Genomic DNA, 26,442 nt, shown 5'->3' on the forward strand with positions numbered 1-26,442 from the left:
AGTGGGGGGTCACAGCTTAAATAAATATATATTATTTAAGGGGTACCTGTTATAGTGAGAGCAGGGGCACAGCTTAAATATAGACATTAAAGGGGGCCAGGTAGCACAACTGAAATATGCAAGGGGGCATGTAGAATTGCTTCAGTTGTCTGCTGCCCACCTCTTGAACAACCAGTGGAGTTGGCAAGCCCCCACAGGACACAGAAAGCCCCCACATACTGTGTGACATAATGACCTGGCCGCTCCATTGTGCAGACCGCAGAGGAGCGGCCATCCGGGGGGGGTCTGCCTAATTTTTCAGCCCCACAATTTCTGATGGCCTTGGTCACTGGGATCACTGTGTGCCTGACATACTGCAATCACTCTTGTGATCACTGATACCTGCCCCCCCCCCAGCTCTGTAATGAAGTCACCTGTGTGCACCTGTCCTGCAGGTAAGGCTCTCGGGCTGGTGGCGTTCTCCACACACTCAGCAAGGATTGGCTCGGACGTGCGGATCCCCTGCAGGATTGATTCTGGAACTGCTCCCTCTGATGACAGAACCTTCCCGATACTTTGGCACTTTCAAGAAAAGGAGATTTTACGCTATAATGGAGCCCTGCAAACATCCAATCCCCGGGTCTCCCTGGACACAGGCAGAATAAGAGATGGACTCGCTGACCTGTCACTGTCTCAGGTGTCTATACCCGATGGGGGACTGTACAAGTGCTCAGTGACTTACCCATCCGAGAGACGAGAGCAGGAGATCAGACTGGATGTACAAGGTACTGTATGAGCCAGCTCCAGCTCCCACACGTTACATTACGTAGTACAGCTCAATTACTCCGCCCATTCCTGCCCTGGCCCCTCCCATTTCATTATACTCACTCCCCCAGTCTCTCGTCCTCCACGACACGTCCCTATGGAGCATGGATTCTTGTTGCACGTATGCAGTGGGAGCTGTCACATTAGGCTCTCGGGCCCAACTGTCCCGATTTTCATGTTTATTTGATACTGTCCCACCTTAGGCAGCAGTGTCCCGCAGTGGAGGTGGGGGGGGGGGGTGGGCGGGGGGGGGGGCGTGGGCAGTTGTGAGTCCTTCCTGTCCCTGGCTCAGTGGTGAATAGATGCTGTATGCATGCGCACAGTGTGTATTCACTGGAGACAGAGGGCTGGGGGCATGCCCAGCTCTCTATGAGCCCCCATTTAGGCCCTTATTCTGATCGGTGCGGATATATCCGCGTGCGTTCGGCCCGCCGATGTTTTGTGTCTGCGCATGTGCAGAGGCGTCTCTGCGCATGTGCGAGCGGGGCGTACGGCCAAATCCCGCATGATCTGTGAACACTCCGAACAGGGGGTGGAGAGGGGCGTGAAGGGCTATTTGGGCTCATTACCATATGCATACGCCCGCGTTTCATGGGAGTTCCCATGAAAACGCTGGGCGTACGTATGGTAATGCGGCCGTGACGCACGTGTAGGGGGTGGACATATGACATCGCCGGATGTCAGCTGCCCGCCCAGATCCCTGCTTTTGCACGGAAAAATGTCCGTGTGGTCTGAGGTTGCGGGTGCTGGTGGAATGATGGGGGAGGTTCCCTTAGATGGAGGAGGCGTATTCCGTGAAAAATACACGTGCGGTCCGTTCGGCCAGCTTCTTACCGCATACGGACGGAGTTGGCGATCCGTATGGAAGGCGGGGTTTCGCACGCACGGCCCTGGCCGCATAATCGGCTCCGGCCGCACCGATCAGAATAAGGGCCTTAGTGATCAAATTGGTAGTGTCGCTAGCCAAAGTTGCATTCCTATGAGGCCACACCCTTTTGTTGAGGCTACACCCCTTCTGCAAAGGCCAATTTGGCAGGGCGGCGTTTCAGCGCTTGGTAAGTAGCTTACTGAGCCAAGCTGAATCAGCTCCATGTCGCTGTGCCAGGGGAGAAAATACATTTACATTGTTTCTGTGTAGAGTAAATACTGGCTGCTTTTGCATGTAGCCCACAGATGTTGGACAACATTATTATTATTTATGAATTTGGTGCCAGGAGCGCTATTAATAGCCTGGAGATTGACAGCGGGGATTGCCGGAATCTTCTGCTGGAGGTGGTTTCTTGCGGCGGTGTTCTTACGCCGCGGCTCCTGTTTGCCCTTGAAAAAGTGCCCTACAGGCACGAAATGCATTGGAGCAGTTGGAGAAGCCCCCTCGCCACCTACATCGCCCGCCCAGAGGTACATCACGCCGGGACGCTGGCTCAGCCTCTCCGCTAAGCATCACGCCGAATCCAGCTGCAAACAGGAGCCGCGGCGCAAGAACAACCTCCAGCAGAAGATTCCGGCAATCGCCGCTGTCAATCTCCAGGCTTGGAGAAATAGAAGACACGGCACAAGGTAACTCAGCCGCAGAGCTGTTAGCCGCATAGCAGGGAGAGCTAGGTGACAGGTCACACTCATTTGTATCCATATCCTCAATATTTTATATATATATATATATATTTTTTTTTTATTGTATTAATCTCGCTCCTGGCACCAAATCCGTATATCTATTTATTTACTGGAGCTGCTCCCCCTACTTCAGAGCGCTGTACAAAACTAAATTTCATTATTATTATTTAAACAGAAATTTTGGATTTCCGTTCTGAACACACCCCACCCAAATCTAGCTACCCGTCAGTAAATAGAAGTCAGACTAGGCGGACTTACTTACGAAGAACATGGTGGAGAACGGGGCGGGCGCTGACGCCGTGTGACGCCAGCCGCTCGCCCCGTGCAGGCTTCGGCACGCCTGCGTTCGGATAAGGACCACCTCCATCTTGCTCCCCCCCATGCACGAACACTTTGGAGACTGTGAAAATCGACAAAGGTGTTTGCACAGTGGCCCTGCACGTGCGTATATTCGCATATACGCATGCGCAGAGCCAAAACCTCGTTCCCCGATGCGAACATACGCCGGGGACCGATCGTTACTGAATCGGGCCCTAAATACATAAAGCACGTCAGGGACGAATTTATCAACAAGTCATAAACTCGTTGGGCATGATAAAAATCATTGTGTAGGATAAAGGCGGCTCCAGACAATCCGTTCCTGTTGTGTTCAGCTGCTAACGGTTTGAAAAATGACAGTTGGATTCTGATTGTCTGGAGCCCCAATTATCATACACAATGGGGGAAATTTGGGAGTCATTAAGATGGGATGTTTCTATGAGCAACCAATCGGATGCTATCTATTATTTTCTAGTAGGTGCTAAGTAAATAAGAAGTCGTTTCTGATCCCATCTTAGTAAATTTCCCCCAATGAGTTTTCTCATCCACAAAGAGTTTTCTCACTGGTTGATAAATAGACTCCTTCATATATGATCAATCCCTTAATGAGTGAAGGGTTCCCTTGGTCCTTACCCCATATCACCGTTGTATTCTCACAACCCAGAGAGCATTCATTTGTTTTTCACAGTTTTTTCAGTTTTCAGTTGTTGTTCTGCTTCTCTACAATACAATCCCACTGGCAGGTGCCCAGGTAACGTGTCTGTAATCTGTTACAGCTCCTCCACGGATCCTGATCACTAATAAGGTCGTTGTCACAAACAAGGAGAGTGTTCTGCGCAGCTCCGTCACTGGGTTCTACCCGGTGGACATAGACATCAAATGGTTCAGGGATGGGGAGAAGCTGAGTGGGGTCACCGTGGAGAAACCTGAGAGTAACCCGGATGGGACGTTCAGCGTGGGCAGCTCAGTAACCATCACACCCACCGAGGAGGACAGAGAGCGCGTCTTCTCCTGCAGAGTCCAGCACCAGTCCCTGCAGGAACCTCTCCAGGAGAAGCTCCGTCTGGTATATGGAGGTAATAATATTACAGTATGAATAGTCGTCTACACAAGGTAATACTCATGTATACATACCCCCCTCCTGTCACACAGCTAAATTGTTGTGGAACTGTTTCTGGGCTATGTGTTGGGGCTTCAGCAGGAGCGAGGAACATAGCAGGTGCAATATAGATTTAACGCATAAGCTGGAGAATTTCTGTCACTACCAGGTAGTTGATGAAGACCCAGGGCAGATGCATTTGGTCTAACATTCTGGTGGCCTTCCCCAGGGCACCCCGCATTGGGATTTGGTCTTAGCTGCTCTCAGCGTGCAGGGCACCGTCCTCTGTCCGGGTCACCTTGTAGGAACAGAGAAAGACAGAATGTCGGGATTAGCACTGAACCGGACAAGCTGGACTGGATACACTTGAATACATGAGGACTGAAACGGACTGGATACACGAGGACTGAACTGGACTGACCAGACTGGATACACAAGGACTGAACCGGACTGGCTGGACTGGATACACGAGGACTGAACCAGATTGGCTGGACTGGATACACAAGGACTGGACCGGATTGGCAGGTCTACATACACAAGGACTGGCCAGACTGGATACAGCTTGGATGCATGAGAACTGAACTGGAATGGCAGAACTTGGACTATGACTTCACCGGAATGGACTAACCGGACTTGGACTGCAACTATCAGATCTAGAACTGGACTGCTTACAGTGGTTGCTCCAAAGACAAGTTCCAGGATCCTAGGCACAGCAGCAGTGTTAGCGGAGAGCGATGTTGCACTGGTGACTTCTAGGTCTCCGGAGTCTCCCTGTATACCCTGTAGTGGAACGTCATTGGTGGGTCCCGAAGTTGTTTGCACAGGAGGTTTGCACAAGCATGAGCATGGACAGACCCCCCACCATGGAAAACGGGGCTGAATTCTTCCCCTAAAAGTGTTAGCCAGGCCCCGCCCACCTTTAAAAGTGGACGGGGTAAAAAAATCACCATCCAAATGTTTGATGTTACAGCAATTGTCTACAGACCATGAAGGATGGCTAATTAGCATGTTACAGGCCCTCGTCTGCCCAAATACAGTGCAGTACATCAGACATATGCAGACCCAATGGTCACTGCAAGCCAGTTACCAGATTCTCTCTGTGGTGCGAGGACTGAGCGCTCAGATCCACTGACACACACACAGCAGACTACCGCTGCATGTAGGGCATATACTGCATGTGGTGGCCACTGGCCAGGCTGTGGGGAAAGGTGGATTCAGAGCACTCCACGCCCCCCCCCCCCCCCCCCCCCCCGTGTTTGCCTGTGTGCTCTGACATGTACATATTATATATATAAATATATTATTTATTTCCACAGATGGAACGGGTACTTCTACACTAATAGCTATTGTGGTTGCTGTAACCATTGGACTGGGAATTGCAATATTTGCTATTATATGGTGGAACAGGAAATGCAGTAAGTACTCTGTCTGCTGATATAACACCATTAGCAATGTCTGTATGTAAGTTCTCTCTCATAGGATAATGGTCATTCATTGCATTATAAAGATTGCAGGTGCTGAACTAGTGCTCAGTAGTTATAGATTGTAAGCTTGCAGCAGGGCCCTCCAACCTCTATGTCTGTTTTACCCAGTTTGTTCTTTCAGTGTTGTCATCATTGTAAAGTGCAACAGAATCTGCTGCGCTATATAAGACACTGTAACGGAATCTGCTGCGCTATATAAGACACTGTAACGGAATGTGCTGCGCTATATAAGACACTAACGGAATCTGCTGCGCTATATAAGACACTAACGGAATCTGCTGCGCTATATAAGTAACTGTAACGGAATCTGCTGCACTATATAAGACGCTGTAACAAAATCGGCTGCGCTATATAAGACACTGTAACGGAATCTGCTGCGCTATATAAGACACTGTAACGGAATCTGCTGCGCTATATAAGACGCTGTAACGGAATCTGCTGCGCTATATAAGTAAATGTAACGGAATCTGCTGCGCTATATAAGACGCTGTAACAGAATCTGCTGCGCTATATAAGATGCTGTAACAGAATCTGCTGCGCTATATAAGACACTGTAACGGAATCTGCTGCGCTATATAAGACGCTGTAACAGAATCTGCTGCGCTATATAAGACACTGTAACGGAATCTGCTGCGCTATATAAGACACTGTAACGGAATCTGCTGCGCTATATAAGACACTGTAATGGAATCTGCTGAGCTATATAAGACACTGTAACGGAATCTGCTGCGCTATATAAGACACTGTAACGGGATCTGCTGCGCTATATAAGACGCTGTAACGGAATCTGCTGCGCTATATAAGACACTGTAACGGAATCTGCTGCGCTATATAAGACAGTGTAACGGAATCTGCTGTGCTATATAAGACGCTGTAACGGAATCTGCTGCGCTATATAAGACACTGTAACGGAATCTGCTGTGCTATATAAGACACTAACAGAATCTGCTGCGCTATATAAGACACGGTACTCTTTACCTAGATGGGCGCCCAAGATTTTGATCTTGGGCATCGCAAGGTAAAATATTGCGTCGGTCACATCGCATGCGACCAACGCGATTACCGCGATTTCCCATAGGGAACAATGTTAAATGTCCCAATTGACCCGATTTTCCATAGGGAACAATGTTAAATGGCCCACAGAGGCCAAATAGGCACCCTGAAGTGTGAAATGGCCCCCCCAATTGTTAACGCCCCCCCACGATCAACGTGAACCCGAAGCGTGGCGAGCACAGCGAGCCCACGAGGGGCGGCGGTACGCGTCCTACGACCTTTTCATACCCCCACTATCCACGTCGGCGTGGAGTTGAGAATAGAAAGTGTGGCGAGAGGAGCGAGCCACCGAGCCCGAAGCGTGGCGAGCGGACGCGGACACCTGTGAAGCCCGCGAGGGGACGCGTATACCTGTGAAGGTATCTGCATGCGCTTGCCAAGCTTTGGGCTCGGTGGCTCGCAGCGCTCGCCACACTTTCTATTCTCAACTCCACGCCGACGTGGATAGTGGGGGTATGAAAAGGTCGTAGGACGCGTACCGCTGCGCTCGCCACGCTTCGGGTTCACGTTGATCGTGGGGTGCCGTTAACAATTGGGGGGGCCATTTCACACTTCAGGGTGCCTATTTGGCCTCTGTGGGCCATTTAACATTGTTCCCTATGGAAAATCGGGTCAATTGGGACATTTAACATTGTTCCCTATGGGAAATCGCGGTAATCGCGTCGGTCGCATCGCATGCGATTTTTTTGGTCGCATGCGATGCGACCGACACGATTTACATTTTAACATGTATTTCTATGTAAAATCGCGGGCATCGCATCGGTCGCATCGCATGCCATTATAATGGCATGCGATGTACATGCGATGGGCGCCCTTCTAGGTAAAGAGTACCTAAGACACTGTAACGGAATCTGCTGCGCTATATAAGACACTGTAACGGAATCTGCTGCGCTATATAAGACACTGTAACGGAATCTGCTGCGCTATATAAGACGCTGTAACGGAATCTGCTGCGCTATATAAGACACTGTAACGGAATCTGCTGCGCTATATAAGACACTGTAACGGAATCTGCTGCGCTATATAAGACGCTGTAACAAAATCGGCTGCGCTATATAAGACACTGTAACGGAATCTGCTGCGCTATATAAGACACTAACAGAATCTGCTGCTCTATATAAGACACTAACGGGATCTGCTGTGCTATATAAGTAACTGTAACGGAATCTGCTGCACTATATAAGACGCTGTAACAAAATCGGCTGCGCTATATAAGACACTATAACGGAATCTGCTGCGCTATATAAGACGCTGTAACGGAATCTGCTGCGCTATATAAGACACTATAACGGAATCTGCTGCACTATATAAGATGCTGTAATGGAATCTGCTGCACTATATAAGACACTGTAACGGAATCTGCTGCACTATATAAGACACTGTAACGGAATCTGCTGCACTATATAAGTAACTGTAACGGAATCTGCTGCACTATATAAGATGCTGTAACGGAATCTGCTGCGCTATATAAGACACTGTAACGGAATCTGCTGCGCTATATAAGACACTGTAACGGAATCTGCTGCACTATATAAGTAACTATAACGGAATCTGCTGCGCTATATAAGACACTGTAACGGAATCTGCTGTGCTATATAAGACACTGTAACGGAATCTGCTGCGCTATATAAGACACTGTAACGGAATCTGCTGCGCTATATAAGTAACTATAACGGAATCTGCTGCGCTATATAAGACACTGTAACGGAATATGCTGCGCTATATAAGACACTGTAACGGAATCTGCTGCGCTATATAAGTAACTATAACGGAATCTGCTGCGCTATATAAGACACTAACGGAATCTGCTGCGCTATATAAGTAACTGTAACGGAATCTGCTGCGCTATATAAGACACTGTAACGGAATCTGCTGCGCTATATAAGTAACTATAACGGAATCTGCTGCGCTATATAAGACACTGTAACGGAATCTGCTGCGCTATATAAGACACTGTAACGGAATCTGCTGCGCTATATAAGACACTGTAACGGAATCTGCTGCGCTATATAAGTAACTATAACGGAATCTGCTGCGCTGTATAAGACACTGTAACGGAATATGCTGCGCTATATAAGACACTGTAACGGAATCTGCTGCGCTATATAAGTAACTATAACGGAATCTGCTGCGCTATATAAGTAACTGTAAATAAATAATAAATAAATAGTTGGAAGCCAGTGGGGACAAAAACTCCGGTTTCCTCACACGTTCCAAAAATATACTGGTAGGTTATTTGGCTCCCAACAAAATGAACCCAAGAATGAATGTGTGTGTGTGTGTGTGTACACGTGGCAGGGAATAGAGAGTGTAAACTTCAATATTCAAATGTTCAACTATGCTCTGTACAGCGCTGCGGAATATGTGTGTGCTATTTAAGAAACTGTTAATAAAAAAATAATATCAAGTAACAGTTTACAGCATCACATGTTCTGGCAAACAATACAGCTCCTAATGTAGGGTTGCCACCTCACCGTACATGGATTCCTGGAGATTCTCTCTCCCCCCCCCCCCCCCATGAGTAATGAAGTAATGATGCGCGCGCGCTCCAGAAAAGGGGGTGGGGTCTAGTCAAAAGTGGGTGTGGCCTATTTAAGGGGCCTGGTCTATTCAAAAAGGTGTGCGTGGTGTTTAATACAGACATGTACAGACACATGAAATTTTCATGCCATCAAACAACATCAAGAAAAGTATCTGTGATTATTAGCATAAATCCGTGTCTGCAATCCCATATTGACACCTCAGATACTTGTTACGGAATGCAAGTCAATATCTTTTGCCTTTGATTTATAACAGCGTACACATTACAATGCAACATAATCAAAGATGAAGTCTAAAAAGAAAAATGAAGAGAGACTAAAAATAATAGCAAATGTAATAAAAAAGACACCAAAAATGAATACACATAAATGTAAGGCCGGGGGGCTAAGCGGGCAGGCAGGGGGTGAGCAGCGCAGCGCCTGGCAATGGCAGCCAACGCACCAGTCATCGTCGTGGGCTGCCCCTGGCACCAGCAGGCGGACAGCAGCAGCGAGAGACGCAGCGCCCAGGCAGAACATGCACTAAAAGGAAGCCTGGGCGGAGGCAGGGCAGGCTGGCAGGACTCTCGGAGGCAGGCTTCACGTGGAGAGACAGTGAGACACGCGTCGCGGGCGCGGCAGGCGGCTGGCTCTGCAGTTACTCGCGAGATGATGACATCATCATCTCGCGAGTGCGACTGTCAGGCTGGAGAGGCAGGCCTGGCAGGCACAATGAGCACCATGACAACGGCTGGCCTCTGGGGACAGGGGAGAGGCTGCAAATAGGGCTGAAAGCTTTTCCAGACACCCGGATTCCGGGAGAATCCTATCCTAATGTAACTCCAGAACCCCAGTCTATCATATGGCCAGCTTATCCAGCATCAGGAGCCATTTCCTGTAAACAGACAATGGTCAAGTAGCCATCACCATTATCAGCACACACTAACACCGGCCATCCGCATTACACACACTAACACCAGCCATCCCTGTTATCAGCGCACACTCACATCGCACATCAACATTATAAGTGCACACCAACACCAGCCATCACCATTATCAGCGCACATTAACACTGGCCATCACCATTATCAGCGCACATTAACACTGGCCATTACCATTATTAGGGCACACTAACCATACTTCTCAACTTCTGCAGTTGGGAGGTCGGGACTCTCGCGCGGTGCACGTTCCTGAAAAGGGGGCGTGGCCTCGCGAAAAGGGGTCGTGGCCTCGCAGGATGGCACATCCTCTGGTCACGCCCCCGTTTCCCCCCGCTCGTCGGCGCTGAATAGACGCTGTGTGCATGCGCACAGCGTCTATTCTTGGCAGGCTGTCCCCCCCACCGCGGGACATTGGCGGCCCCGGGTGGGACGCGGGAACATCCCTGAATATCGGGACGTTCCCGCAGTAAGCGGGACAGTTGGGAGGTATGCACTAACATCGGCCATCAACATTATTTGTCCTATAGACTATAAGATTGCGAGCAGGGCCCTCCTAACTCTATATTGGTTTGTTTCTACCCAGTTTGTTTAATCACTGTTGTTTCCAATTGTAAAGCGCAATGGAATCTGCTGCTATATAAGAAACTGTAAAAATAAATTAGTGCATACTAACACTGGCCATCGCCATTATCAGCACACACTAACACTGGCCATCACCATTATCAGAGCACACTAACACTGGACATCAACATTATTAGTGTAATTATTGGTGTAATTATTGGTGTACTGGTTAGCATTACTAACAGCACTGAGGTAATGGGTTCGATTCCCACCATAGCCCCAACTGTGTGGAGTTTGAATATTCTCCCCGTACTTGCGTGGGTTTCCTCCGGATACTCCGGCTTCCTCCAACAATCCAAATATATACTGGTAGGCTAATTGGCTCCCCAAAAAATTAACCCTAGAATGTCTGTGTGTGCATGTGGTAGGGAATATAGATTGTAAGCTCCACTGGGGCAGGGACTGATGTGAATGTTCAAATATTCTCTTTAAAGTGCTGCAGAATATGTGTGCGCTCCTATAGATTGTAAGCTTGCAGCAGGGCCGTACAACCTCTATGTCTGTCTATTTTACCCACTTTGTTCTTGCAGTGTTGCCAACAGTTGTAAAGTGCGATGGAATATGCTGTGCTATATAAGTAACTGTAAATAAATATAAGAAACTGTTAATGAGATAAATAATTAGCGCACACTAACAAGTCATCACCATTATAAGCGCACACTAACACCGGCCATCACCATTATCAGCGCACACTAACACCGGCCATCACCATTATCAGCGCACACTAACACCGGCCATCACCATTATCAGCGGACACTAACACCGGCCATCACCATTATCAGCGCACACTAACAAGTCATAACCATTATCAGCATACACTAACACCGGCCATCAGCATTATCCATAAACACTAACCGGCCATTACAATTATCAGTGTACACTAAAACCGTCCATCACATTTATCAGCGCACACTTACATCGGTAGTCACCATTATCAGCGCACACTTACATCAGTAGTCACCATTATCAGCGCACACTTACATCGGTAGTCACCATTATCAGCACACACTAACACAGCCCATCACCATTATCAGCGCACACTAACACCGGCCATCACCATTATCAGCGCACACTAACACCGGCCATCACCATTATCAGCGCACACTAACACCAGCCATCACCATTATCAGCGCACACTAACACCGGCCATCACCATTATCAGCGGACACTAACACCGGCCATCACCATTATCAGCGCACACTAACAAGTCATAAACATTATCAGCATACACTAACACCGGCCATCATCATTATCCATAAACACTAACACCGGCCATTACAATTATCAGCGTACACTAAAACCGTCCCATCACATTTATCAGCGCACACTTACATCGGTAGTCACCATTATCAGCGCACACTTACATCGGTAGTCACCATTATCAGGGCACAATAACACCGGCCATCACCATTATTAGTGCACACTAACACCGCCCATCACCATTATCAGTGCACGCTTGGCTGGACTGTCCCTGTATTTCCCATGGTAGTGGCCACTTTGCTGATAGAAACACACTATATGGCTGACTGTCAGCAATAGGAATATCAGGCACTGGGGCGTATTCTCATCCAAGCTTTCTTTGCATCACAGAAGGAAAGAAAGGAAAGCCAGAGATGGAACCGTTTGTATCCGGCAGTTCTGACCTGGAGAATGAAGGTAATTATAGAAAGGAGATAGATAAGCAGCCACCACAAGGTATTTGGCCACCAGGGAGATATCAGCTCTCGGCTTATCCAGTATACACTGTAAAATGATAGCTACAATCTGATTGGTTGCATCTGACTTCTTTTGCCACCAAACATACACTCGCTATTGGGCCACATGCAGGGCTAGTCTGGGGCTTATTTTGTAAATATTGATTTTGGCGCCCTCATTGTGTATATTATGGATGCAGCTTCAATTTAGCTGGGGTGTACATTTATGCAGAAACCTGTATGAAAAAATGCCAAAGTTTGGGCTGTGGGGGTGAATGTTAATATAACATAGTAACCTGAGACGAGCGCAGCGAGCCTGCAAGGGTCCACTGTAGCTAAAATACTGTAAAATAACATACACCTGACCAAACGCTGTAAGGACATCTAACAAGTTCCGACATCACCTCACCTCACATCCTGGTCCTTTTCGCGAAGGGTTAATAGGGATGACCATGGATGATTCATACCCTTTTACCCGAGGCAGGGATGCTCAGAGAGTCCTGAGTCTGCGTTTTGCAGAATTGGGAGGTAATAGTAAAACAGTCTTACACATGTGCATCATACAGTGCCGGGTGGCGAAGATAGGGGCTGGCCAGCTACTCTGGGAGCTCTGGGTATGCCCCTAACATGACAAAAACAGGGGTTGTGGCTCTGAGCCCCGCCCCTCTAACTGAGTCCAGCCTCCTCCTCCCAATACCCCACCCCTTTTTTGGTAAGCAAAGTTGGGAGGTATATGTCACCATTATAGGTGCTTTTAAACTGGCCACCACCATTATCAGCACACACTAATAGCACACATCAACATTATTAGGTACTTGTGAGTTATCCGGGCTGCCGATTTTTTGATTGTATGCCTTAAGTCAGGAGTGGGGAACCTTTTTTGTGCCAAGGGCCGTTTGTATGCCTTCGGGGGCCATATGTAAAAATTTCTCTTACAAATTGTCCTGCTGCAGCCGTCCCACGCTCCGGCGGCTGCCGCTGAATAGGACTGACAGTGTCCGGGCTGCTGTTGATTAAGAGGAATCTCGCGAGAACTACCGACCTCTCGCAAGAATTCCCCTGTACTTGACTCCCGGCAAAGCTGCCAGGTGGGTGGGAGGGCCACTCAGAACGGCTACGGGGGCCGCATACGGCCCCCGGGCCTGAGGTTCCCCATCCCTGCCTTAAGTTAAGGCATACAATCAGATGCGATGCGATATCGCATCGCATCGCATCGCATGCGACCATCGGATGCGATGACCCGATTTTTCCATAGGAATCAATGTTAAAATTGACTGAGTCCATTTTAACATGGAATTCAATGGGAAAAAGGGGTCCTTTTCATACCCCTACTATCCAAGTGGGCATGGAGTTGGATATAAACCTGTGGCGAGCGCAGCGAGCCACCGAGCCCGAAGCGTGGCGAGCGAAGCGAGCCCCGCGAGGGGACGGTATTCTGTGTCCCCTCGCGGGGCTCGCTACGCTCGCCACGCTTCGGGCTCGGTGGCTCGCTACGCTCGCCACAGGTTTATATCCAACTCCATGCCCACTTGGATAGTAGGGGTATGAAAAGGACCCCTTTTTCCCATTGAATTCCATGTTAAAATGGACTCAGTCCATTTTAACATTGATTCCTATGGAAAAATCGGGTCATCGCATCGCATCGCATCCGATGGTCGCATGCGATGCGATGTGCCCGATCCGACCCGATTTAGAAATCGGCAGCCCGGATAACCCACAAGTACCCATTATTAGTGCACATCAACATTTTTTGTGCACCCTTACACCGGTCATCACCATTATCAGCGTGCACAAACACCGGCCATCACCATTATCAGCGTACACTTACACCGGCCATCACTATTATCAGCGCACACTAACACCAGCCATCACCATTATCAGTGCACACTAACACCAGCCATCGCCATTATTAGCACACACTAACACCAGCCATCGCCATTATTAGCGCACACTAACACCAGCCATCGCCATTATTAGCGCACACTAACACCAGCCATTGCCATTATTAGCGCACGCTTACACCGGCCATCACCATTATCAGCGTACGCTTACACCGGCCATCACCATTATCAGTTCACACTAACACCAGCCATCACTATTATCAGTGCACACTAACACCGGCCATCACCATTATCAGTGCACACTAACACCAGCCATCACTATTATCAGCGCACACTAACACCAATTACTATTATCAGCGCACACTAACACCGGCCATTACCATTATCAGCGCACACTAACACCAGCCATCACTATTATAAGTGCACACTAACACCGGCCATCACCATTATCAGCGCACACTAACACCGGCCATCACCATTATCAGCGCACACTAACACCGGCCATTACCATTATCAGCGCACACTAACACTGGCCATTACCATTATCAGCGCACACTAACACCAGCCATCACTATTATAAGTGCACACTAACACCGGCCATCACCATTATCAGCGCAGACTTACACCGGCCATCACCATTATCAGCGCAGACTTACACCGGCCATCACTATTATCAGCGCACACTAACACCGGCCATCACTATTATCAGCGCACACTAACACCGGCCATCACTATTATCAGTGCACACTAGCACCAGCCATCACTATTATCATTGCACACTAACACCAGCCATCACTATTATCAGCGCACACTAACACCAGCCATCACTATTATCAGCGCACACTAACACCGGCCATCACCATTATCAGCGCACACTAACACCAGCCATCACTATTATCAGCGCACACTAACACCGGCCATCACCATTATCAGCGCACACTAACACCAGCCATCACCATTATCAGCACACACTAACACCAGCCATCACCATTATAAGTGCACACTAACACCAGCCATCACTATTATAAGTGCACACTAACACCGGCCATAACCATTATCAGTGCAGACTTACACCGGCCATCACTATTATAAGTGCACACTAACACCGGCCATCACTATTATAAGTGCACACTAACACCGGCCATCACCATAATCAGTGCACACTTACACCGGCCATCACCATTATCAGTGCACACTAACAGCAGCCATCACCATTATCAGCACACACTTGGCTGGACTGTCCCTGTATTTTCCATGGTAGTGGTCGCTTTGCTGATAGAAACCCACTTTATGGATGACTGTCAGCAATAGGAATATCAGGCACTGGGGCGTATTCTCATCCAAGCTTTCTTTGTATCACAGAAGGAAAGAAAGGAGGGAAAGAGACGGTACCGCTTGTATCCGCCGGGTCTCAGCGGAAGATTGAAGGTAATTCTAGAAATGAGATAGATGTCAGTAAGATAAGCACCCACCACAAGGTATTTGGCCACCAGGGAGAGATCAGCTCTCGGTTTATCCAGTATAATCTGTAAAATGATAGCTACAATCTGATTGGTTGCATCTGACTTCTTTAGCCACCAAACATACACTCGCTATTGGGCCACATGCAGGGCTAGTCCAGGGCTTATTTTTTTATAAATATTGATGACGGCTTAGTCCCTATCTGCTCCTACCTTCAATCTGTCTTCACAGCTCCCTCTCTCCATGGTAGCAACTAGATCCCATTCCCCGGGAGGACCTTTCCCATCATGCACTGGGTCCCCTGTAGCTAAAATAAAATAACATACACCAAACTAGATGAGACACAAAATAAAAACCGCTATAAGGGCATCTAACACCTTCTGCCATCACCTCACGTCACATCCGGGTCCTATTGGTGAAGGGTTAATAGGGATGGCCATCGATGATTCAAAATCATTGATGGTTAAAGACCGATGTAGAATTGGCACAGCAAAACCAAATACACACACACACACACACACACACACACACACACATATATACCAGGGTTGCCTACCTGACCTTCTCCATGAGGGACACAATGCTCTGTTCCTGGACTTCCCTGGTAATGTATGATTGCCATCACCTGTGGGGACAACTTTCTTATCAATGTAGCTCCCCACAGGTGCTGGCAATCATACATTACCAGGGAAGTCCAGAAACAGCATTGTCTCCCTTATGGAGAGGGTCAGGTAGGCAAGTATGACGGAAAGCGGTCATCTATTAGAATGAACTTAGGTCTACAGTCATTAGGTCGACCCCACTAGGTCGACTGGCAGGAAGGTCGACCTGACTTAAGGTCGACATGGGCCAAGGTCGACATGACTTAAGGTCGAATTTGCATAAAGGTCGACATGAGGAAGGTTGACTGGTCATAATGTCGACATGGGTTTTTCACTGTTTTTTGGGTACTTGTGAGTTATCTGGGCTGCCGATTTTTTGATTGTATGCCTTAAGTTAAGGCATACAATCAGATGCGATGCGATGCGATGCCGCATCGCATCGCATCGCATCGCATGCGATCATCGGATGCGATGACCCGATTTTTCCATAGGAATCAATGTTAAAATGGACTGAGTCCATTTTAACATGGAATTCAATGGGAAAAAGGGGTCCTTTTCATACCCCTACTATCCAAGTGGGCATGGAGTTGGATATAAACCTGTGGCGAGCGTAGCGAGCCACCGAGCCCGAAGCGTGGCGAGCGTAGCGAGCCCCGCGAGGGGACGGTATTCTGGGTCCCCTCGCGGGGCTCGCTACGCTCGCCACGCTTCGGGCTCGGTGGCTCGCTACGCTCGCCACAGGTTTATATCCAACTCCATGCCCACTTGGATAGTAGGGGTATGAAAAGGACCCCTTTTTCCCATTGAATTCCATGTTAAAATGGACTCAGTCCATTTTAACATTGATTCCTATGGAAAAATCGGGTCATCGCATCGCATCGCATCCGATGGTCGCATCCGATGGTCGCATGCGATGCGATGTGCCCGATCCGACCCGATTTAGAAATCGGCAGCCCGGATAACTCACAAGTACCGTTTTTTGAGCCGACATGTGTCGACAGGTGGTATTTTATGCCCTACCATCCACTAGGGTGTGGAGGAGGTTATTAAAGCTGTGGCGAGCGAAGCGAGCCACCGTGCCCGAAGCATTGCGAGTGAAGCGAGCGATGCGAGGGTCCGATTCTCATTGCCAACTGTGTCCATGTCGACTGTGTCGACATTCGGGTCAAAAAACAGTGCAAAACCCATGTCGACCTTATGACCAGTCAACCTTCCTCATGTCGACCTTTATGCAAATTCGACCTTAAGTCATGTCGACCTTGGCCCATGTCGACCTTAAGTCAGGTCGACCTTCCTGCCAGTCGACCTAGTGGGGTCGACCTAATGACTGTAGACCTAAGTGTGGTCTGACAGATGTACCGATTCCAGTATGACATACACACACACACACACACACACACACTGAAAACCAGAATGTGTATTAAATATAGAGGGAAAGCCATATGGGCTGTACTAGGGATGCCAATCCCAGGGCATTTTTTCAATCCCGGAATTCGGGATTTAAATATGCCCAATCCCGGGATTCCTAGGATTGGCTTCCCTAATAAAAAATCCCTGCCTCGGCCGCCCCGCATATTTACTTACAGATGCGTGGTGCGGGTGGTCGAGACGGGGAGATGGAGCCAGGGTGGAAGGGACGAGCTGGGTTGATGCAGCCCGGTCTGGTCGCCTGGTGGGCAGGTGAGCGGGCTGGTCCGTGGTCAGCGGCAGCCTGGTCCGCGGTCTGCCTGGTCTGCTGCAGGGTGGGTGGGCGGTCTGGTCTGTTGGTGCCCGGCAGGCAGACTGTGCGGCCTGTGCAGCGTGACCTCTGACGTCGTCACGCTGCGCAGAGCCGTGCTGTCTGGGACTGGAGAAGCCGGGCAGCTGCTGAGCACCCACTCAGACGCTGCCTGGCATAAGACTGCGCATGCACAGTCTAATCGCAAAATCCCGCGATTGGAAACTCCAATCCTGGGATTGAAATCCCGGCGTTTTGGGGGCCAAATCCCAGGATCCCGCCGATCCCGATCCTGGGATTGGCCACCCTAGGCTGTACATACACCAAACGCCGTTTGATTAATGAAGCCTGTCCATTATATGGTCAATTCCAGCAGAGTCGGCCCTAGGCATAGGCAAACTAGGCTAATGGAATAGTGTATTCATGGAAATCACTGTAACATAGCATTCCGTATGCAGGTACAGCCACAGTCGCACACAGAATATAGGCATGCTGCATATCATTTTAATCATTGGAAAGCTCCTTGTGTGTGCTGGTCCTAACAATGCAAATAAGATGAATTTTCTGCAAAAAAATGCACCCAATGTTAGCAGAACTGGCCAGGAACTGCAAGGCCTATTGAGGCAAGATGTATGAGGACACATCTGTATCCAAGCAGAGGCAGAGGTCACAGTGTTAGCGGCTGTGCGAGTGCTGTCTGCGGGTGGGTTGGTTGTGCAATAGTGTACGGCATATGTGTAAGGGGCATTATGTGTGTCATGTATAAATGCATTAATAATGTGCGACATATGTGTAACAGGCATTATGTGTGTCATGTGTATAAGGGCATTAATAATGTGCAAAATATGTGTAATGGGCATTATGTGTGTCTTGTATATAAGGGCATTAATAATGTGCAACATATATGTAAGGGGCATTATGTGTGTCATTATATGTATGAAGGGCATTAATAAAGGTTGGCATAATGTGTAAGGGGCATTATGTTTATAATGACATTAATAATGTGTGTCATGTGTAAGGGGCATTATTGTGTGGTATGATCAGGGGGTGCCGAGAGAAAGGAGTAGGGGGTACAAATTAGCAAAGCCTGATGGAAGGGCCCAGTGGGGGCCCCAGACCCCCTCCCCTTAAGTGACAGCAGCAGCTGCAGTTCTTCTCCTCTGCCCAGCACATACTGCTTTGTGCTGGGTTGCAGTGTGGCCATGGAGGTGCTTAAAATACAATATTTTCTCAGGATTTTTTTTTAAGGGTATAATGTGAGGAGTAATGTATATAAGGTAAAGTGGTACTACTGTGTGATGTAACGTGAATAAGGGACACCATCGCATGATATAATGTGAATAAAGTTGCACTACTGTGTGGCATAATTTGAATTGGGGGTACTATTGTATGGCCATGCCCCTTCCCAGCAAGAACACACCCCTGTTTGGGCTGCGCACCGAATGTGTGCACTGTTTCTATTTAAAATATTGCGGGTAGGAGCACCAAATGACTGCTATGATGAGGGTTGATGGTGCTGGGAAAGGGGAGCAGGGTCAGAGGCGGAACTAGTGGTGGTGCTAGGGGGCACCAGCCAAAATCTTGCCTAGGGCGTCATTTAGGCTAGGGCCGGCTCTGAATTCCAGGCTCTGTTGTTATCTAGATACAAAATAAGAGGAGAAAATTAACACAAGGTCAATTTAGAATCCTTGTCATGTGCTGCTAACTCAAAGCAACTGCTGGAAAGGGAGTAGTCAGCTCCCTATAACCACATTTTCACTGCCGCTTGGATTTAAGATCTCTCACCCTAAATAGACCTGTTTGAGAAAAGTTTTTTTATATTGAAAACAAATATTCTTTTAGAAAGTATTTGTGAAATTCATATTCAGTGTGTCAACAAAAAAAAATAAAAAAAAATGGGACGTGATGGTCAGAAGAATACTCCCCAGGGAGTTGTCAGTAGATTAGGTCCGACTTGTCAGCCTAATGTATGGGGGTCTTTACAGAGAGAGATTAGAAGTTTGGAGATAGAACAATCAGGAGTCTATTGTATTGGTTACTAATACCCCTTTTACACCAAGGAATAACCCAGGTTGGACCCACTTCGGACCCAGGTCAGCATTGGTGTAAAAGGGGCCAACCCAGGTCCAGTAACACTGGTCTCCTACCTAGGTCCTGACCAGGGTTGAACACTGGTTGGACCTGGGTCGTGGGCGGTGTAAATGGTCGCAACCCAGGTTGGGACATCCGGGTAGTGCTGAAAGGATACCAGAAGTGCTGGACGCCTTTCCACAGTGCGCTGCAGTGGCAAAATACAGCAGCCAGGAAGGATATGAGCAGTGCACACAGAATTCATAATTGGATGCAGTATACTTTATGTTATTTTTTTTGGGGGGGAGCACATGGGAGATTCGGTCTGCTGCTGCAGGGGATGGGTATGGGGCTGGGGAGAGCACATGGGTGATGCTGCACTTTTATACCGCTATGTATGCTTGAGCACTGAATAAAACTTTTTTAAAAATATTTTACAAAATAAACAAACCAACATTCTTCAATGCTAACTAGTCATGTCTTTTAATTTTTATTTTAAATCATTGATGGAAGCTTGGATGGCAGTTTATCAGTCCTAAAATGGACATTTTTAATGTCATCCATAGGGAAAAGCAGGGCTGACCCAGGTTCAGTGTAAACGGCGCAGACCTGGGTCCGACCTGGGTCACAGTGCTGTGTAAATGGGGTATGAAGCTGGGTCCAACCCTGGAAACTCCCGTATTCAAAGACCAGGGTCCGACCAGGGATTTTGGTGTAAAACGGGTATAATAGAGTGGCAGTGTGTGTAGTATGTACAGTATGAATGAGAGTGGCAGTGCATGTATGTGAGAGTCTAGTGCATGTATATATGTATAGTATGTATGTGTGAGGCAGATTACAGATGTGTCCTCATACAGTGTTGCTGGTGCCAGTGCCAGATTAAGGTGTAAATAGGCCTGGAGCTGAAAATGATCAGGGGCCTATTATGCGCAATAATAGGGGTTTTGGACAGCACCTAATAATGTGTGTGTGTGTGTGGGGTGGGGGGGGCGTGACCCCAGAGTGGTCTGACTGTTTGTCTATGCGAAGTCCTGTGAGTGCCGCCGTATCCACATTATATATATATATATATATATATATATATATATATATATATATATATATATATATATATATATATATATATATATATATATATATATATATATATATATATATATATATATATATATATAAAATGTGTGTGTGTGCTGTAAAATGCAAGGGCCTGGCACAGAAAAGAGGGATAATAGAATATATTTACCTTCCAGCAGCAGCTGCAGACTTTGGGCCTCAGTCCCGACTATGTACCACCAGCCCTGAGAGCATCGGATGATATATGTGCACACACACACACACACCCCCCCCCCCCCCCCCAGCCAAAGAGTGCAATAGCATATTATATTATATATCAGGGTTGCCGACTTTAAGATTCTCCTCCCTGGGAGAAGCCCGGAGAGGAGAGTTTCAGCAGCCGCTCAGGGGGCGGGGCTTACGAGTGACATCACTAAGCCCCGCCCCATGCTGTTAAAGCATCGAATTCACGGATCTCCGTGGAGGGGGCGGGGCTAAAATGACGCGATTTTGCCGTTTTAGCTCCGCCCCCTCCTCTGAGACCCGAGGATTGCGGTATTTTAATGCCGCGATCCGGGGGTCAGCGGGGGTCCCCCCTGAATCCGGGAGGGTTGCCCACCCTTCCGGGGGCCGGGAGGGGGTACCCGATTTTCGGGAGACTCCCGGAAATTCCGGGAGGGTCGGCAACCCTTAAAAAGCCGCTGAGCCGGCGAAACGCGTCAGGTGTTCCATACCTTATCTCTGAACTGTTCCAGACCAGCCGTGGACCCCGTTGGATTTACCTTACCGTGGACACTCAACACCAAAAAGGACCCCAGTACCATCTTTTGGGAGTACCATCTCCGGGTGTCTCCCATACTCTGGACGGTGACTCGGCCCTACCAACAACTCGGGCCTTGAGTCCCAGGGAGCACAAGCTACACCCCGGTGTGTCTACAGGTGGACGGTAACCCCTATCCATTTTTCATGCATTTGCACTTAATATTGTCTTCGGCACAATAGGAATGGACAGTTCTGCAAGTTGATTTTATCTCCGCCCCCCCATTTTTACCATACCAGCACTTGGTCACTCTATTAATAAATGTATTATTGTTTTTAATTGTACAATCAGTCCAATCCTTATTATTTAATATTTTTTATTTTCATTTTTTTAAAACATATAACAGTTTCAGCGCTGCTACATCCAAGTTGTCTTTTCTATCCAGTTCGGGCCTAACTAACCCGACAAATCAGCAGCTGCTAGTGACACAACCCAGGTCACAGCGCCACCTACCACCCCCTCCCTCTGTGGAGGTACTTTTTCTGGCTGTCTATTACCGCCTGCGCTGTGAACCATGGCCATTGGTGACAGGGGCCTGGGGAAACTTGCTCCCTGAGCCAGCGGATGAGGATGGAGCGGATGTGCCACTTCAGGGCTTAGTGCCCCAGCAGCAGGAGCCTCCGTTGCCTCCCGGAGTTCTGCCACTGCAGAGGACAATACTCTGAACTACCGGGCAACCTCTCTGTCGGAGAATAGGACATGTGGGAATGCGTTCAGACTAGAGGACAGAGGATTCCATACTACTAAAAGGAAAGGCTTCTTACGGTCAGGGCAGTAAGGGTCTGGAACGCTCATCCAGAAGGGGTGGTGATGACAGACACATTGAGCACATTTAAAATAATGTTGGACAAACATTTATTGGAAAAAAACATTCAGGAGTACAACCTACAACCACTATTTAGTCAATGTGAAGACTAAGTACAGGTACGTCTTCTTTCAACCTCGACTACTGCAGATGTAGCGCCTCTCAGCCAGCTCAGGGAATCGCAGAGAGGCGCTGCATCTGAACGTCCTCTTCACATGGCGGCATGGAGCCGATTCCCTGAGCTGGTGCAGGCTGGCGGAGAGGCACTGCATCTGACGGGGATGCGCGAGCGTCTTACACACATGCGCATCCCCTTCACCCAGCGGCATGGAGCTGATTCCCTACCCGTATCCACTGCAGGGTTAGTGGGGGGTGCAGACAGCTACAGGGGAGCAGCGGGAGGGCGATGGGGAGGTGGAGGCAGGCTCCGTCAGAATGGCAGATGGCGAACAGCAGTGAACATCTGAATGTTACTATATTACTGATCTGGACCTCCTTACTCCTCTCCATTTTTGTTATTTAAAACACACAAAGATAAATTTGGTTTTCTGCAAATAGGCCCACCCGCCATTAGGAAAAAAGCCTAGGTTGCCTCGTGGAGGATTTGGCTCTGTTCTCTTGCATGAAGGCCCATTGGTGCTGCCCAGTTACCATCAGAAATGCCCATTTGGCAGCTACAAAAAAGAGAAACGGTTGCAGCACACACGACTGCATTGCGTCTGTAGTAGGCAACAGGTGTCACGCGCTTGTGAAAAATTGCCAAATACAAATGTATTCAAGGGCATTGGTGAGAAATGGTCTGTGGAACTGTGCTGGGAACTTCAGGACAGATTTATCAAGGATGTTTTTCCTTCATCCACTAGGTGGCACTGGAGATCTAGAGTGGGGAATAGAGGGCGACCACTAGGAGCTTGGCCTCTATAATAGTTATAACACTGTGGCTAGCTCCTCCCCTCTACTTCCCCCTGCCTGGCAGTCTTAGAATGTGCCCGGGGAGCTGGGTGCAACGTTTTGCCCTCTAAGGGCAAATAGAAATTGTATTATATATTCTTGATTTTTTTACTATGAGGACAGACAGGCAGCTTCTGCCGACTGCCTGTCTGCGTTGCGGGAGCTGCCGGGGGGGACCCCGGCGCCACTGCTTGCGGTCTGCGCGGGGTCCCGGGCTCCTGGGACCGCCGTCCCAGAGTGACTGGACGCCGCTGCGTGCGGCCGCGTCTCAGTCCGCACAGCCTCACCGCCGCCGGCCAGCAGGCAGATAGGTATTATCACGGCTCCCCGCTAGCAGGGGAGTCGGGTTTAGTGGCGGTGTTTGCAGCGCGTCTTTTTTCTAAAAAGCGCGCCATATACGGTGGATGGAGCCTAGCGCGCGGGACGAGTTCCCAGGGCCCCCTGCGTTCCTCCTCACAGCCGGCGCCATTACTCAGCTCCGGAGCTCTCTTCTGCCGCGTCCTGCCTCAGGGAGGTCTAATTAACCACCGCTGACCTCTGACATCCCTGGGTCTGTGAGTGGGGTGATAGAGGTCTTTGCTAGAGAGCAAAGGCTGTGCTCAAATTGTAGTCAGAGCCCTGCAGCGTTTTAACGCTGAGGGAAGTGCTGACTTGTGGGTGCTCCCTCTCTCTCTCTCTCCACTTGCACTTGCTTTTTTTTTTTCAATCTGATTGACTTTAACTGTAAAGGCCCCCATACATAGAGCCGACTTGTCCTAAGGACAAGTCGGACCCTATTCTCCTCCGAGCCGCCCCGCAGCTCCCCGGGAGGCTCACCTACGATGAGGACTTTGATGTGCCATTTTTCATGTGATAAATCACATGCGATTTATCACATGTAAAAAAAAAATATCAGGGAGCTGCAGGGCGGTGAGGAGCAGTGGGGCGTTACCAGATTGGGGCGGGCGGCGGTGACCATCAGTGACAGTGTCACTCTCCACTGTCCAGCGCTTGCGGGCGGGCAGCCGTGGCTATTACATCTTTAAAATAACGTGTCAAATGACTGCCCGGCTTTTGATTGGCTGAGATAGAGCACTCTCAGCCAATCAGCGGCCGCGAAGGGAGGCCACTGATTGGCTGAGAGTGCTCTATCTCAGCCAATCATTAGCCGGGCAGTCATTTGACACGTTATTTTAAAGATGTAATAGCCGCGGCTGCCCGCCCGCTAGCGCTGGACAGTGGAGAGTGACACTGTCACTGATGGTCACCGCCGCCCGCCCCAATCTGGTAACGCGCTGCTGCCCCACTGCTTCTTCCTCCCCAGCCGCCCGCCCCCACTGCTCCTCACCGCCCCGACTGACCTACATCGGATGTTCCGCCGGTCCGACCCCTGGGGCCGGGTCCGATATGCACGGGACCGCGCATCGGACCCGACCCCATGTCATGAAGAACCGATTTGGGCCGATTTATCGGACCGATTGATCGCAATCGGCCGAAATCGGTCCAAATCGGGTTGATGTATGCCCACCATAAGTGTGTGTGATGGCTGGGGGTTCTTCAAAGAAGCTGACATGTAGAAGATGTCAAACAAAATTCACCCTACAGGTGGAGGGAGCTGTACTGTGTGCAGAATGTACAGACACTCCAGTAACACCCCAGCAAGAGGTCTCTGTTTGGGCTTCTCAATTAACACTTATCCCAAGGGATGCGGATCCTATAGCTCCGCCCATTTTGTCTAATGAGAGCCGTCTGCTCACTGATAGATTGGATGCATATGGGTCGGATGATGACATGCCTCCTCTTGAGGAGGGACAGTATCCTGACACTGACCCTATTGATATCTTACAAGTACAACCAGCCCCTGAGCCGGTTTCACAGGGCTTAGAAGACCTGATTGCTAAGGTTAAGTCTACTTTAAAAGTAGACGACGAGGCTGCTCTTCCAGATCGCCCTCAAATATTTGGTAAGCGTCGCAGGCAGGCGGCCGCCTTCCCAGTGTCTGAGGAATTAGACCAACATTTGAAGGATGCATGGCTTCATCCAGATAGACGTTTTCCGGCCTCCAACAAATTCTTAACTGCATACCCTTTTCCTGCAGACAGTAAAAAATTATGCGAGACTCCACCTTCAGTGGACCCATCGGTCTCCCGTCTCTCTAAGAAGACAGTCCTGCCTATCCCGGGAACATCCTTGTTGAAGGAGACTTCCGACAAGAAGCTGGAAGCCACCCTTAAGAACATCTACACGGCTGCGGGTTTGGTACAATGCCCTGCACAAGTGGGATGCTGGGTGAACAAAGCGATGGAGGCCTGGGCAACCCAGATTTATGAGAATCTCGGTAACGATCCAGCGGCGGGTGAGTTAGTGGCTTTAGCGGACCACATAAAAGAAGCCGCTGCTTACCTTGTAGAGGCTTCTTCAGATGTGTGTATATTGGCATCCCGCATCTCCGCTCTGGCTACGCCAATGGCAGGCAGATGCGGAATCCAAAAGAGCAGTGGAGGCTCTGCCCTTTCAGGGGGAGTGTTTGTTTGGGCTGGAGCTAGACAAGATGATTTCCCAGGCCACGGGGGGGAAATCATCTTTCTTACCTTCTGCAGCCCCTCCTCCTCCTCCTAGGAGGCCCTTTCAGGGACCGTCCTTTCGGTCCTTTCGCCCTACGGCAAGATTCCGGGGGCGTGCGAGAGTTGGCCTTTCTAGTGGCAGAGGATACAGAGGTTGAGGAAGAGGTGTCGCTTCCACAGCACACCAGGACGCCAAGCCGGCCCCAAAACCCTCTTCATGACACACCTCAGCCCCACTTAGGGGACACCAGGGTGGGGGCGCGGCTGCGTCTCTATCATCAGGTCTGGTGTCTCTCCAGTCAAGATGCTTGGGTCACAGAATCTGTGACCTACGGATGCAAAATAGATTTTCAAAAGAAGCCTCCAAACCGCTTTTTCACAACCGGTTTGGCAGCTTCTCTCGACAAAGGTGCAGCCCTTTTGCAGGCAGTTCAA

General features: G+C 49.1%; 1 protein-coding gene across 1 annotated transcript in view; it reads left to right on the top strand.

The window, feature by feature from the left end:
• Window positions 1-26,442, top strand: part of LOC146019891 (uncharacterized) — a 123,083-nt gene that overhangs the window by 11,192 nt on the left and 85,449 nt on the right. Inside the window, exons 2-6 of the mRNA XM_083152526.1 lie at window positions 435-764; window positions 3,510-3,809; window positions 5,149-5,247; window positions 12,041-12,106; window positions 15,348-15,413. Coding sequence (XP_083008652.1) covers window positions 435-764; window positions 3,510-3,809; window positions 5,149-5,247; window positions 12,041-12,106; window positions 15,348-15,413 — 861 coding nt within the window. The remainder of the gene's footprint in view (window positions 1-434; window positions 765-3,509; window positions 3,810-5,148; window positions 5,248-12,040; window positions 12,107-15,347; window positions 15,414-26,442) is intronic.

Source organism: Crinia signifera, chromosome 7, assembly GCF_055691185.1.
Source record: "Crinia signifera chromosome 7, ASM5569118v1, whole genome shotgun sequence".
Classification (NCBI taxonomy): Eukaryota; Metazoa; Chordata; class Amphibia; order Anura; family Myobatrachidae; genus Crinia; species Crinia signifera.